This window comes from Puntigrus tetrazona, unplaced genomic scaffold (genome assembly GCF_018831695.1).
Source record: "Puntigrus tetrazona isolate hp1 unplaced genomic scaffold, ASM1883169v1 S000001170, whole genome shotgun sequence".
In the NCBI taxonomy this organism is placed as follows: domain Eukaryota; kingdom Metazoa; phylum Chordata; class Actinopteri; order Cypriniformes; family Cyprinidae; genus Puntigrus; species Puntigrus tetrazona.
In genome coordinates this window covers 321,905-334,186 of record NW_025048756.1, presented here as the reverse complement: position 1 = coordinate 334,186, position 12,282 = coordinate 321,905, and the positions used below count along the sequence as shown (strand labels likewise).

The window sequence follows — 12,282 nt, the reverse complement described above, 5'->3', positions numbered from 1 at the left end:
AAAATAAACCATTACATTGCACACTAAGATAGCTATATAGACTTATTATTTAATGTTCATAATGAAGAGCTTCTCCTTCTTGAGCTCATAAACATGATTCTCTACATTACCAAACAAAACATACTGAATATCCGGTGAAATTAAAATAGATTGTTACTTGTTTTACAAGCAAAAAAATTTGCCAATCGGGTAAACTGCATATATACAAGTAAAAAAGCAGCGTGTTTAATTCTAAGAGCGCAAAATGTTTATGAATTAAATCAAGATTTGGGTTCAACAAACATTTTACTAACATTATAATTGAACTATAATTAATATTGTTCCTCTTTATAATAAGCATGTCACGACTCTGGACTTCTGTGTTTATGTTTTCGTTTCATGCCATGTGCTCCCTGTGCCCTGCCTTCCCTCTGTGTTAATTATGTTATTGTCATCAGCTGTGTCTCGTCAATTACCCTGTGTATTTAAGTCCTGTGTTTTGAGTTCTGTTTGTCCGAGCGTCAAGGTCCCTACCCTATGTCCCTACCTGTGTTTATCCTGCCTGCCTGTTCGACCTGCCTGCCTGCCTGCCTGTCTGTATATCTTTTATTTTACCATTCTGGAATTAAACCCTTTATTTTCATTGAATCTCGTTGTGTGCTCGTGCTTACCACACAACCGTGACAGAACGCTTCGGACCTTAAAGAAGTAAATAGCGGCGTATTTTCCCCCTTTATTTTTTTTTTTTTTTGCCATGTTTGCCCAGTTTAAAGACCCAAACTTCCTCATCCGCCTGCTGGAGCAGGGGGATTGCTCTCTCGAGGACTACACCGAACTGTTCCTCGAGCTGGCCAACAGACTCTCGCTACGGACTGCTCTCTGCTCGAACTCTATTTCCGCGGACTTAACACCTCCAGCCAAGCGCAGCTGATCCGGGAGCGGTCCTCGAGAGCCTCGCCAGCGTCGTCGGTGGGTGCTGGTGTCCTGCAAATCAACCATGATGGTTGCGCCTGAGGACAACGACACCAGCCCCACTCCAGATCCAGAGCCCAACTCATCCCTTCACCGCGTGGTCGGAGCCCCAGCCTGAGCCACTGCTGACACGGGGCGGAGTCGGCGTGACCACGGACCCATCGTCACAGAGAGGCGACAGAGCCGTGGGCGTAACAGGACCCGAGCCGTATCGTCAGACCAGGTGCGCTTGAGCCAGCAACGGAGCTCCCGCGGTGGGACAGCCGACTGCGAGGCGAGGCGCGAGTGGAGCTCCGCCCACTACACATCGGCTGAGGATGAGCTGATCATCCACCTGGGGCTGCTGGATCTGCAAAGGGAGCTGGATGATGTAGACTTGGACTTGGACTTAGACTGGGCACCTCCCTGTATCCTGAGTTCCTGTTCCCGTTCAGCTACCCAGTAAGCCCGCTGGTTCACGCCCAGCCGTCCCGTTAGCCCGCTGGTTCCGCCCAGCCGTCCCGTTAGCTTTCGCTGGTTCCGCCCAGCCGTCCCGTTAGCTCGCTGGTTCCGCCCAACCGTCCCGTTAGCTTTCGCTGGTTCCGCCCAGCCGTCCGTTAGCTTTCGCTGGTTCCGCCCAGCCCGTCCGTTAGCTGCGCTGGTTCCGCCCAACCGTCCCGTTAGCTTCGCTGGTTCCGCCCAACCGTCCGTTAGCTTCGCTGGTTTCGCCCAGCCCGTCCGTTAGCTTCGCTGGTTCCGCCCAACCCCGTCCCGTTAGCTCGCTGGTTCCGCCCAGCCGTCCCGTTCCTGTGCCCGCGCCCGTGTGCGCTGTCTGTCCCGTTCCTGTGCCCGCGCGCCGTGCGCTCTGTCGTTCAGTGCCCGCGCCCGCACGTGCGCTCTGTCCGTTCAGTGCCCGCGCCACGTGCGCTCTGTCCCGTTCAGTGCCCGCGCCGCGTGCGCTCCGTCCCCGTTCAGTACCCGCGCCCGTGCGCTCCGTCCGTTCCAGTGCCCGCGCCCGTCGCTCCGTCCCGTTCCTGTGCCCGCGCCCGTGCGCTCCGTCCCGTTCCTGTGCCCGCGCCCGTGCGCTCCGTCCCGTTCCTGTGCCCGCGCCCTGTGCGCTTCCTCCAGTGCCGCCTCAAGTTTTCCCACCCTCCCACCCTTGCCACACCCGCGTCGATGGATCCCAGCAGCCCCTGCGCTCATCCTCAGCTCACCATCCGGTTACTTGTTTTACAAGCAAAAAATTTTTGTTTTGTTTAAACTGCATATATACAAGTAAAAAGCAGCGTGTTTAATTCTAAGAGCGCAAAATGTTTATGAATTAAATCAAGATTTGGGTTCAACAAACATTTTACTAACATTATAATTGAACTATAATTAATATTGTTCCTCTTTATAATAAGCAAATGACCAAACTTAATAATAATAATAATAATTCAAATGTATCATATATATACATTTTACATATCTAGGATCAACCATGCATGAATTCATTAAGTCTTCTCCTAGCACAAACAGACTAATGTGATGCAAATGTAATCAATCTGGGTCACACTCCATTAGTATATTATGTAAATACCAGCAAGGCAGCTCAAGATGATAAATTAAGTTTGAATGACTATAAAGCACTAAGAATTAGCCCCACAATGAGGCCAATCACCCTTGGCAGCACTCACAGACGCTTCATTGTTTGGGTGCTTCAACAAACTTCATTGTGAATCTCCCTAATGGAAGGGTGGCATTAATCCCTCAAGCAGCTGAGAGCCACTGTACCTGCTGGGATTTTAAGATGGCAGCTCCAGTCTGGTCTACATGCTGTGTAATGGCATCGCTGGCCGCTCTGTAGCGCTCGTTGTCATCTGTGACCATCCTGTCCAAGCCTTCTCTTGCTCGCCATGGAACAAGCTCCAGCAGAGCGCTGCTTACTTCATTAAGGGAGTCTACCAGTGGCTTCTGATCCTTAACCTCCTTCATCAGTGTCTGTATGTGACAGAAGTAAAGCACTGGTTACACATCAACCAAATATGACAATATTTAAATAGTGAAATCATAAACACTTCCATTTTTAAATGGAATGTGAATGATACTGTTCAGTGCTTTGACACAGTCTGTACTGTTATAAATCTGTTATAAATAAAAATAACTGATTGATTGAAATATTCTTTAAATACCGATACTTTGTGTGTTTTTGTGTATGCGTTTTATTTTAATTAAATATTTTTTGTAGCACTTTACAGTTTCCTTGTTATACACATTTTAGAGTAATAACAGTAAATTATGCCTAAAGTCAAGCAATTAAACCTTAAATAACTAGAATTATAAAATAATTTTTGTAACTTTGTGTAATTACACTGTAACAACAACACCTTAAAATACAGTACCCTGTAAATGTATACATTTTTTATATAATTTTTTTATTTTAAATGTATTACATTTTAATGCTTTATTGCATTACTTATTAAGTATCAATGTTATATGACTTACAAAAGTTAGTTTGCTACTTTAGATACCTAGCAGAAACCTGAGATCTCATTTGTGATTTCATATGAGTTCAAATGCAGCAGCAGCACTAACACTTACTTTCTGCCTCTCTTGTAAGCAAGTGAGCTGCTCTCCGACCGGCTCTTGTGCTTTAAACATGGCCAGTTCAGACTCTACTTTCTCCAGCCAGGAGTTCAGCTCCTCATGTGTGTTTTGCAGTTTTGTGGCAAGAGACAGGGCTTTGTCCAGAGTCTTTGAAACATTGTTGCTCATTGTGTTGATCTCTGAATACCTCGTCTTTATCCCATCTAGTTTACCTTGGATGACAACAACCTCATCGCCTGAATGAAAGAGCACACACACAGTACAGACATTCATAGAGTTTCAGTGCATAGAAGACATTTCTTTTAACGGGAAACATTCTAATGGTTGATTCGGGTTATGCAAATATAAAAAAAAACTCTGAAATATCAAATATAGTAGTAGATTTTTTGTTAGCCTCACCTGTGGTCTGTTTCAGCAATTCTAAACCATTTAAAATGGCTTGTTCAATATTTTGTTTCCTGAACTCAATGTCTTCATGAAGAGCCTGGGCATTGAAACATACATCAGTCACCAGCATCTTCTGACAGAGCGATACAAAATCATACTACACCATTGAAGAAAAAGAAATGAAATGAATAAAACAGGAGAAGGAAGCTTTAAGAGGAGGAGCGTATAAAATACCAGCTGCTCAGCATGCTGTTTAGTGAGCACGGACGTCGTGTAGTCTTGAATTGAGACTTCGCTCAGTTTGCCGTGCACCTCATCGAGCCAGGTCATTAGGGCCACCTCGTCCTCCCCAAAGAGCTGCGCATTAGCCAGGGCCTGTTGTAATAACTCGGCCTTCTGGCTGCAATGGTCCTGCAGCTCCATATAGCTGCTTTGTGTGTTGTCGAGCTTTGCCTGCACCAGCTCCTTGTCATCCACACAGCTAACCGTCCGTAGAGACTGGCCCAGACTCATGGCCTGATACAAGATCTTACCACGGCCCAAAACCTCCTCCTCTAAAGCCTGATTACCATGGAAGTCACATGACGAGGGTGCAGAAACCATAATAACAGAAAAAGAATGGGTCAAATGAGAACACAAGGAAGGACAACAGAAATGCAGGGAAAATGGGCAGTGGATAAAAAAGTAAAATGTGATGGAAAACCAACTAAACAAGGCCATGGGACTGCGGTGTCTCTATAGATGTTTCTGTACCTTATGCTGGGAAATTTGCTCCTCCAACTTGGATGTCTGAGTGCCGATGGGTTCTGAGTTGGCCAGCCTTTTTTCGGTAGCTGTCAGCCACTCGATCAAAGGCTCAAGGGTCTCATGGAATTGTTGTGCCACCACCAAAATATTCTCCAACTGCTTTTGTCTGCCAAAAACATTGCAGTAAGTTTTTATTGCTGGACATGATCAGGTTTAATTATACTGTATCGTGGCGTATGCTAAAAAAACACTGCTCATAAGATATCATTTGTCTTTTTCATGGGTAAAGCACAGAGCTGGAAAATAAGACCTGATTCTTATTTAGAGCTCAAACCTACGATTTTTCCACCAAAGTTTGTTTTTTTGAGTCGAAATTATAATAGCTTATTCCTATTTGATTTTCCAAATTTTCAAAATGTAGCAACAAATTTGCTGTGAGCTTTACCTGTTCTCAGCTTTCCTAAGTAGGTCGTCCCACCTTTGCCCCAAGCATTCAATCTCTCTCGCAATCTTCTCCTTATCAACAGTATCAGCTAAGTCGGTCACCTTCCGTCCCTCCGTCTTAATCAGCTCCACCGTAGCTCTCCGGTCATCCAGCAGTCTCTGCAGAAGCTAGACCAAGCCGGCAAAAACAATAAAGATGTGTGTAATACCAAAAGATAGATTTCACATCAGTGATCAGATAAAGCCTAAGCATTTCAGCCATCATACCTTCTGTTCCTGTATCTGTGCTTTCACCACTTTGAATTCTGCCGATGGAGGCTTCTGATTAGCCACCAGCTCCTCTGTGTCCGTGAGCCAGCTGAGAAGGGACTCCAGTGCATCCTGGAACCTGCCACAGTGCAGCAGGGCTTCATGAAGCTGTGCGGATCGTTCGGCAACCTGAGGAGGTCACAAACACAGCAGTTTTAAGGAAAGTACCTTAAAACTATAGCTTGGCCTTACTGATCAGTAATTATACAAATTTTTATCGTAGCATCTCACACTACACCGCTTTTTGTAATAAAGCTCTGATGTCGGAAACTCTACACTATTTTACAGACTATTCCTTAACTACTGAAAAGGCAATAACATCACTATTTGGAAGTTACTCACCATCACTGGCAAGCATTATGATTGTTATCAAAAAATTATGAGCATTCCAGAGGGCAGTGGGCAAAGAAATCAAATGATTCATACATGATATTGTACCTCTTCAACTGAATGAATTCAACTGTTTTTGAAACTACAGTAGATGAAAAGTGGGTTTTACTTTTTTGTTGAGGGTGTTCCATCTGGTGTTGACCTCCTCTAGATCCTGATCAAGTTTTTTGGTGCTGGTGCCTTTGGCGGCATTTTGGATCAGTGCCTGGCCCAGAGTGTTCAACTCCTGCAACTGGCTTTGCAGTGACTCAATGACGTCCTTTTGGAAAACCTTTATGTGATAAATACAGAAGAACCCAGAGAAAAAATAAGCTATTCATTCTTCACAATATTCAAGCAATTATATGAAAGTCAATCTTTCAAAGCTAAGCACACATGATTTAGTTATAGTTCTCATTTGAGAATCACATTTTTCTTAGATGTTTTTCTTTCATCAGATAAAACACAATGTGACAAAAAAGGTCTTATTGAGAACCAAGCTACAAAATATTTAGATTTTGTGTAAATAGTTTAGCACACAGTAGCTCTTCAGGAGACCAACATCCACAACATATGCTAGAGGCCAGCTTTGTTGGTCTTTTCAGCAGGGTAACTAGATATGTTGTAGCCAGCAGCCTTATAAGGTGAGGCTCTTCTACTGAAACAGGCACTATTTTCACTCTAATGCCAGTCAACTGATTGTTGTGAGAAGCTGCCACTCAGTTAAAGCTAGCTGTGCACAATCACAACATCTGAGTCACTGACCAGCAATCATGATAAACCTAATTCAGCTTTCTCCTAATCTGATAAAGACCGAATGGCACTAGCCAGCCTCCCAGGAAACACTAATCAAACAATCAACATTCGCCTGCTATTTTGGGGTACCTGGGTGGAAGGCACGGCCACAAGTTCCATCTGTGAACATTCAGCTATTGATGTTAATAAACTCTCTATGTCTTCATCGTCCACGTGTTTTATTCCATTGGAGAAGCCTGCCTCTCTTTCTACTAACAACAAGAAATCCTCCAAATCTGCCATTTTGGAATCCGTAACTCTTTGCTCGCATTCATAACACTTTTCATCCTTGGTTACATGCTGTTCTAGATTCTGCCGGCAGCGTGAAAGAGTCCTTGGTTCTGTCACCACAACACTAAGAAGCGCGCAGTCTTCCTGCGAACAAGTGTTTTCAAGAAGTTCAGCTGTGGGTAATTCCTCATAACCTGAGAATGTTGTGGAGTTATGTGTTTTGCTGCTTGACTCTCCCAGGGTCCTGACATTTATTTCTGGACAATCGCTATTGGAAACAATGCACTGACCCACACTGAGGTCTGAGTTGTATGTATTGTTACGTTGTTGGCTTCCAAGCGTCGATGCGTCCGTGTAATACGGCAGAGTGGGCAATCTGTCTTTCATTGAGGTGAAGGGGAACTCCTCCTGACCGGAGCTGAGAGAACGCCCTGGCTTCAGATCCCCAGATACATGCACCCCCTCAGTAGAAGAAAGGCTTCTTGTGCCAGGCCCAGGTCGCCTCTGGGCTCGTGCGTTTCGCTGTTCTCTCTCCACAGTGGGACTACACAGACCCGAGTCACCTTCTGAGGTAAGAGAGTTTGTCAAACTGCTTTCTCTTCCCCCTCGACCCGACCTGTGTTGGCCCATTCCGTCATTACACAGTGTTCCGCTGCAGCTGCCGTACTCGCTGAGGTTTGTGGGGGCGAAGGTCCGCCAGGAACGGCGATGCTGAGCTGGCTCCTTTTTCTCGCCCGCTGCCCGAGGCTTACACAGCATGGTGTCTGCACCCCGGATAATATCTCCATTAAGCTTCAAGCCATCGAACACAACCCGCTCGTCCAAACGCACAGCCTCCCTGCTGCGGAGATCAAAGGCACTGGAGGAGGCCAAGACGCCGTTCCCACAGAGTGCGCTTATGTCGAGGGTGCGATGGCTATATGGTAAAGTGCCGACTAAGTGCCTTGAGGCCAGGCTGCCCTTAGAGCCCGAATCGATTTGTTCATTCAGACGCACTGTGTCATAAATGGACCTCTGGGGAACGTAACAGTCATCAATGTTGAGGTCCTCCTCCTCTCCTTTGCCCACACAAGAAGGGTTTTGCCGCAGACAGTCTGGTCTACTCAGAGGTTTGCCCATTATGACAATCACTTACAAATGATTTATAACAATGAGGTAAAGCTTTTCAGTGCAACAATTCTTATCAGAAATACAAACGTCAGAGAAACTTTTAAAAAGCCATAGAGGAGAATTTACTTTTGCAAATCACTAGGAAACACTTTATCCCAAAAAAGATGCAAGGAAATAATAAATACAGCCGGTAAGTAAATCATAGATTTTTTTTGGAGAATATACTATTTAAAACTTGAAATTACAATACCACAAAAATCCTTCACATTTTATGACATTTTTTTACAGAGGTTGTAAAAATAAAGTTAAGGAAATAATAGATTTTTTGTTATTTCTAATGTACATCACTTCTTCCTCTTATACATCCTTTTCCAAAATGACAATCCTGCTGGTTTGCATTTTCCCCCATTGTCACAACTTGTCATTGTTGCTTGTTTCCTTAGTTCTTTATAACTCCATCAGAGATGTCATCCAGTGCAAAAAAAGTGCTTGGAATTTTAGAATTTCCCAGTACAGTTCTCCACACAGAGGTATCCTGTATGCGTAATGGTGGCATATCCACTACAAATCCTCAAATCTGGGAAAACAAAGCCATAAGCTCCAGGAGAAACAAAAAGCCGCTCCTGCTTCTCTTGTGGTCCAACCGGCAATGACAGACACCCTCCTGGCACAGGGCTCAAGGCCCCGCCCCCTGCACATTATTCAGGCAACATCTGCCACAGCTCCATTTGTGTGGTGGCCGGCTCATGCTGATTGGTAGAAGCTTGACCCTCTTTTAATTCTCCCCTTCTGTCTCCGTGTCCCATTTGACTTAACTTCTTAGTGTGCTTCTGCTCTGACAGCAGCTCTCCTCCTCTTGTCAAGGGAGGGCAGAGAGAAAGAAAAAGCAAAGCTACGAAACCCTCTCAGATGACATCACACAAGGCAGAAATAGATATGCTTTCTGCTCTCTTGCCTCTCTCGTCCCTTGTTTCTCCTCCTCTCTGGTGTTTTGGAGCCACGGAAGGGCCTGTAGTGTCTCACAATTATAGAAGAATGCTGAGGGAGGAACTGGATGGGGGTAATGAAACACTGTAACCTGTGCCAAGTGCATGACAGGTCTTTTTTCATGGCAAGTGGACAAAGTGGGAGAAGCATGGATTGAAGGGTAGAATGAATAAAGAATGCAGTTTGGTTTCTGTTACTTGTCAGATAATCTCTGGATACATTCTAATCCCCTTCAAAGTGAACCTCACAGTATGTAGCGTCCTAGAGAGGGACCAAGTATTTATTTATTTATTTATTTAATTTGTTTATTTATTTATTTTTTGCTCATTAAGCACCAGCTACATAAAGTTTATTAAAAATTACCTTGACCTTTTTCACCTTGGTGATGAAAAATTATCAGCTTATTTAACCTCAGGAGTACTACATAGGCAGTTGTGCATAAGTAAGTAAAAATAAAATTCTAAATTAGGTTTTATGTGTGTGTGTGTGTGTATATATATATATATATATATATATATATATATATATATATATATATATATATATATATATATATTATATTCTGACAAAATTTAAAATAATTACATTGAAATAAAGTACTTGCACGAATTATGTGAATAATTGTGTAAATAAATCTAAGTGATTCATGTGCCATCTAGTGTGGAGTAGTGCACAGCATGTAGATGTATACAAACTTTTTGTGTTAGCAAAAGGAGGAAATCAGGAAGCTGTAAAAGGTGAATAGGTGAAAGATATGTGTGGGATTCAAAGAGGGGTGTTGTGATATAATCCAGGCCAAGAATTAAGAAAGGCAGAACATTCGTTTTTATAGGTCTAAGGTCCAAGTCTCTAATGTCTCTGAGACGTGTTTACTGCTGTTGACGCCACACAGACGTCTCATGAAGCAAATAAAAGGGATTTATCTTTCTATGACGCCATTTATTTGGATGAACTTGACCATTTGCTGTGCTTTACAGCTGCTCAATTTTGTGGCTTTATTTATAAAAATGAGCAGCATTTCTGCTATTCGTTTATGAATCCATTCTTATGTAAAAAGTGGCAATTTACGTAAGCATGACTTTCCAAACAATTTACACAGACGTCTGTAGCCCTTGGCTTTTTGACCAACCATTTGCACATGGCAAAACCTTGCAAGCCAGCCTTTTAAATGGGAATGAACAAATTATCTGACCTGATGTTAAATGCATGAAACCATTCATTTAAAACCACACATGACGATAAACAATGCCTGTCTGTGCACAGAAACAGGGCAGGGATGTTCCCCATCCAAAAAACTCTGTCAACAAAATCTCTCACCATTCACACGAACAATACCCACAGGCACTGAAACGCAGAACTATTATTTAGATGCGAACAAAGGTTTTGTTGAAAAAAAAAATCTCAGAGTAAATTCCTCCGGCACTTGAGGGCTGAGATCCGTTGGGCCAAAAACGTTATCTTTATCTTTGTCAACGTCCCATGCAACACGATAGCAGTGAAATAACAACTTCATCATAAGGCAACAATGTGCATAAGTTCTAGTGCTCTGCTGGTGGAGGGTTTCAAGTTCTCTCCCGGGCGTTTGTACAGTGAGTCAGGCTGATGAGTCAGCTCAAAAAGGCTCTCAAAGATCCTTTTCCCATCATCACCTATGGAATTACAAATAGCTATGACTCGAGAGCCAGAAATTCCCACAGGTTCACAGGAGACATTCATGACATGTCTAAGTAGTGGAAAAGAACACTCTTCAATTTCCTCACCGTCACAAAGACAGGGCATTGCGGGTTGAAGCGATTATATATTAGTTTTATTGACAAATAAATCCACTGAATTGAAGAAAAGGATAACTAACTTCATGCACATATATTCCTAAATTACAGAATCAGATTTAAAGAAAAAAAAGAAAATCTCTGCTTGTCTTTGTTTTTCATGATCCGGGTCATTTTCCTGAGTTTAATGGCCGTATCAGTGAGAACAAAGCTGATTTTCCAGCAGCAGCTGATGTAGCAGTGATCATCCATCCAGACATTGAAAAGAACAAAAAGAATGGGGGGGCCCCAACAACAAGGGGCCACATGATCGACCGAACAGCGGCAGCTGATGCTTTATCACTGCATGGGTGTCCATGATTGATTCATATGCATGTCCGAATATAGGTTAAGCTTCCTTTAGCTTCAAGCATTTAAAGGCTTTTTATCCCACTTTAAGTCTTGACAATGGTTTTATCCAGAAATGATATTGTAAATCTCACATTGTTTTCTTCAGCAGGTTTCGTATCACCGTTGTAATAATACTATAATATTATTTATCTTAATATCTGCTTTGTTTCCATAACAAAAAGAAAAGAAATTACACCTTAACAAAAGAAAAGAAATTACACCTTGCTCCAGTATTTTGGGGAATAAGCTACATGTTTGAGCATCAGAACAATCCAGAAATTCCTGCAGCAGCATACTTTTCCAATGATGTACCACTTGAAGTATTGAGTAAAAAAGGTCCAAGAATCCTAACTGATCAAGACAAAGAACTTTTCCAACAATATTGCTGTCTCAAAACAAAACTGAATATAAACTGAAATTGTTGGGTTCTTTTATTACTTAAAAAATGTTAAAAGTTGTTTTAATAAGCACAATCAGTTTTCTAATATTTTGCACATGAATGGAACATAGCAGGTCCAAATTCTGGAAAAAAATTGAATTAGCTTGCTGCTAAAAATTAGAGATCTTAAGAGGCCTATTGTTTGCAGTTGAATAGAGGGGCCTGCTCCGGCATAGCTAACAGGGCAAGGAGCAGAAGCTGGACCCCACTATCTTTCACTGCGCAGCTACGATACACGGCACCCCACTGGCCCCCAGCTGGCTCACTGCACATTCACAACAATGCCCCATCAGCTGACACTCTTTTGTTAGCACCAGATGCTCATAGACATACTGAACTATCTAGAGAAGGGTCTAACACGTGGCTACCAGATCAAACATAAATTGATCAGATCATGATTTATCAAACATAAATCATGAGCTTCTGTAAAAAATAAATAAATCAATAAAAAGTCCCTAAAACAGCTGGTACTTTTTTCATTTAATAACTTACATACATTTATTTTTCTTTCTTTTGTAAAAGGTTTTACATTTAAAACTTGCCACTTGTGCATTAATGCATGAATTATATTCAAATAAAGTGCTGACATTTTATCTTAACTTTTAATATGTGAGAATAGTTCACATAAATTTAAGGTAGTTTTACTATTATAGATATTCATTTACATTCATTACTTTTTCCATTAAACATAAGATAGATGGTTTTCACAGTTCTTACTCACAGTATATCAATCCTTAAAAATGTCAGTGACTGCTATGGATCTTCTAGAAAGGAAACAGGACAGGGTGA

At 42.5% G+C, this 12,282-nt stretch overlaps 1 protein-coding gene across 6 annotated transcripts in view; it reads right to left on the bottom strand.

Annotated features, from left to right (window-relative positions):
* The window catches only part of dst (dystonin), a 127,385-nt gene that overhangs the window by 27,484 nt on the left and 87,619 nt on the right, over positions 1 to 12,282 (bottom strand). For 5 of the 6 annotated variants that reach the window (XM_043234553.1, XM_043234559.1, XM_043234558.1 and 2 more), the window contains 8 exons: positions 5,903 to 6,064; positions 5,362 to 5,532; positions 5,096 to 5,262; positions 4,657 to 4,816; positions 4,138 to 4,464; positions 3,916 to 4,000; positions 3,511 to 3,752; positions 2,704 to 2,910 (listed from right to left, as the gene is read on the bottom strand). In XM_043234553.1, coding sequence (XP_043090488.1) covers positions 2,704 to 2,910; positions 3,511 to 3,752; positions 3,916 to 4,000; positions 4,138 to 4,464; positions 4,657 to 4,816; positions 5,096 to 5,262; positions 5,362 to 5,532; positions 5,903 to 6,064 — 1,521 coding nt within the window. The remainder of the gene's footprint in view (positions 1 to 2,703; positions 2,911 to 3,510; positions 3,753 to 3,915; positions 4,001 to 4,137; positions 4,465 to 4,656; positions 4,817 to 5,095; positions 5,263 to 5,361; positions 5,533 to 5,902; positions 6,065 to 12,282) is intronic. The other variant, XM_043234557.1, reaches the window with a different exon arrangement.